Below are 1,258 nucleotides of genomic sequence, written 5' to 3' on the forward strand. Positions count from 1 at the left end.
AGAAGGGGAGAAACCCGGGGGGGGGGGGTGGCAGGAGACTGCTCGAATTCCTTTGCCTGCAAAATTACAGTGCTGTGGTGGTGGTGAGGTTAAACGAGGAAACACATCAGAAAGTTTGCAGCTCGCTGCAGAGAGCCTGGGAGACAGAGTTTTTGCAGGGACGGCGGGTTCGTGGCTGCTGCCAGGTTTGCTCCCTTTCTTCCTGCTGCTGATCCCAGTTAAGAGGCAGGGGCTGCGACTTGGGGCAGTGAGGGTTTAGAAAGGGGATGTTGTGAGTTTCCCGACTCTTCTCTGAGTCACATCTGACGAACAGAACTCCAGCCGAATTTGTCATTGTATGAGCAGACCCGAGACTGCCTGCAGACACCTGCTGCCTGCACCCCCAGCCCCGCGCCCCCCATCCGCCTCGCACCGCAGGTCCTCGGGAAATAGCCACTTTCCTCCTCTCTCTCTCCCTCTCCCCTTCCAAAACTCTGAGGTGCAAGAGCTCAGGACAAGGGCAGAATAATTCACCCATCAGCAGCCTTTGAGTTCGTAGCTACTAAAGAAAATTCACAGCTCTCTGAAGTGCTAACTTACAATCTCTGGTTTCCAGATTTTATTTCAGGCTACACTCCCCCTTCTCCCCCCTCCTTAACCAGATGACCTTGCTTCAAAACATTTTATTTCCAGCTGAAGTGAAAAACGCTAACATATTAGCTTCTGTAATTGCAGTTTGACAGCACTTGATCTCAATAATTATGCTGCAGCTAAACTATTATTAACGGTTTAAGCTAAAATAAACGGAAATCCCCCTTTGGAAGTGAACAGAAACAAACCATTTGAATTGTCCTAGGGGAAGACGGGGGTCTCTTACCTGCGTTGTAGGCTGCCAGATCTGCCCCAGGCCCTGGGCTCTTCCTTTTCCTGGGTCTCCCCTTCTGGACAGTCCCCACGCCGTTGTAATAAGGCAGTCCCAAAGTATTGGCAGAGCCCGCTCCCAATGCCGGGCCCTTCCCAGCGGCTACATCCGAGTGATTGAAATGCACCTGGTACTCCCCCTGGATGAGAGTCTCGAAATGGAGGCGGCAGTACACCAGATTGTCCTTCATGCCAAAGTGATCGCCGGTGGTCAGCATCTTGTTGCAAGTGGTGCAAGTGAAGCAATTTAAGTGATATACCAAATCCCTGGCCCTCATGACCATCTCGGAGGCAGAAATCCCCAGGTGACACCTCGCACATCTCTGCACTGAAAACCTCCTGCAAAACAGAACAGCCA

At 51.8% G+C, this 1,258-nt stretch overlaps 1 protein-coding gene across 3 annotated transcripts in view; it reads right to left on the minus strand.

Moving 5' to 3' along the window:
- Positions 1-1,258, minus strand: part of LHX2 (LIM homeobox 2) — a 29,704-nt gene that overhangs the window by 15,262 nt on the left and 13,184 nt on the right. For 2 of the 3 annotated variants that reach the window (XM_009280579.2, XM_009280580.2), the window contains exon 3: positions 857-1,239. In XM_009280579.2, the coding sequence (XP_009278854.2) occupies positions 857-1,239 (383 nt within the window). Of the gene's footprint in view, positions 1-843; positions 1,240-1,258 lie in introns of all 3 variants that reach the window. The other variant, XM_009280581.2, reaches the window with a different exon arrangement.

The sequence above is a fragment of the Aptenodytes forsteri genome, unplaced genomic scaffold, assembly GCF_000699145.1.
Source record: "Aptenodytes forsteri isolate BGI_AS27 unplaced genomic scaffold, ASM69914v1 Scaffold68, whole genome shotgun sequence".
In the NCBI taxonomy this organism is placed as follows: domain Eukaryota; kingdom Metazoa; phylum Chordata; class Aves; order Sphenisciformes; family Spheniscidae; genus Aptenodytes; species Aptenodytes forsteri.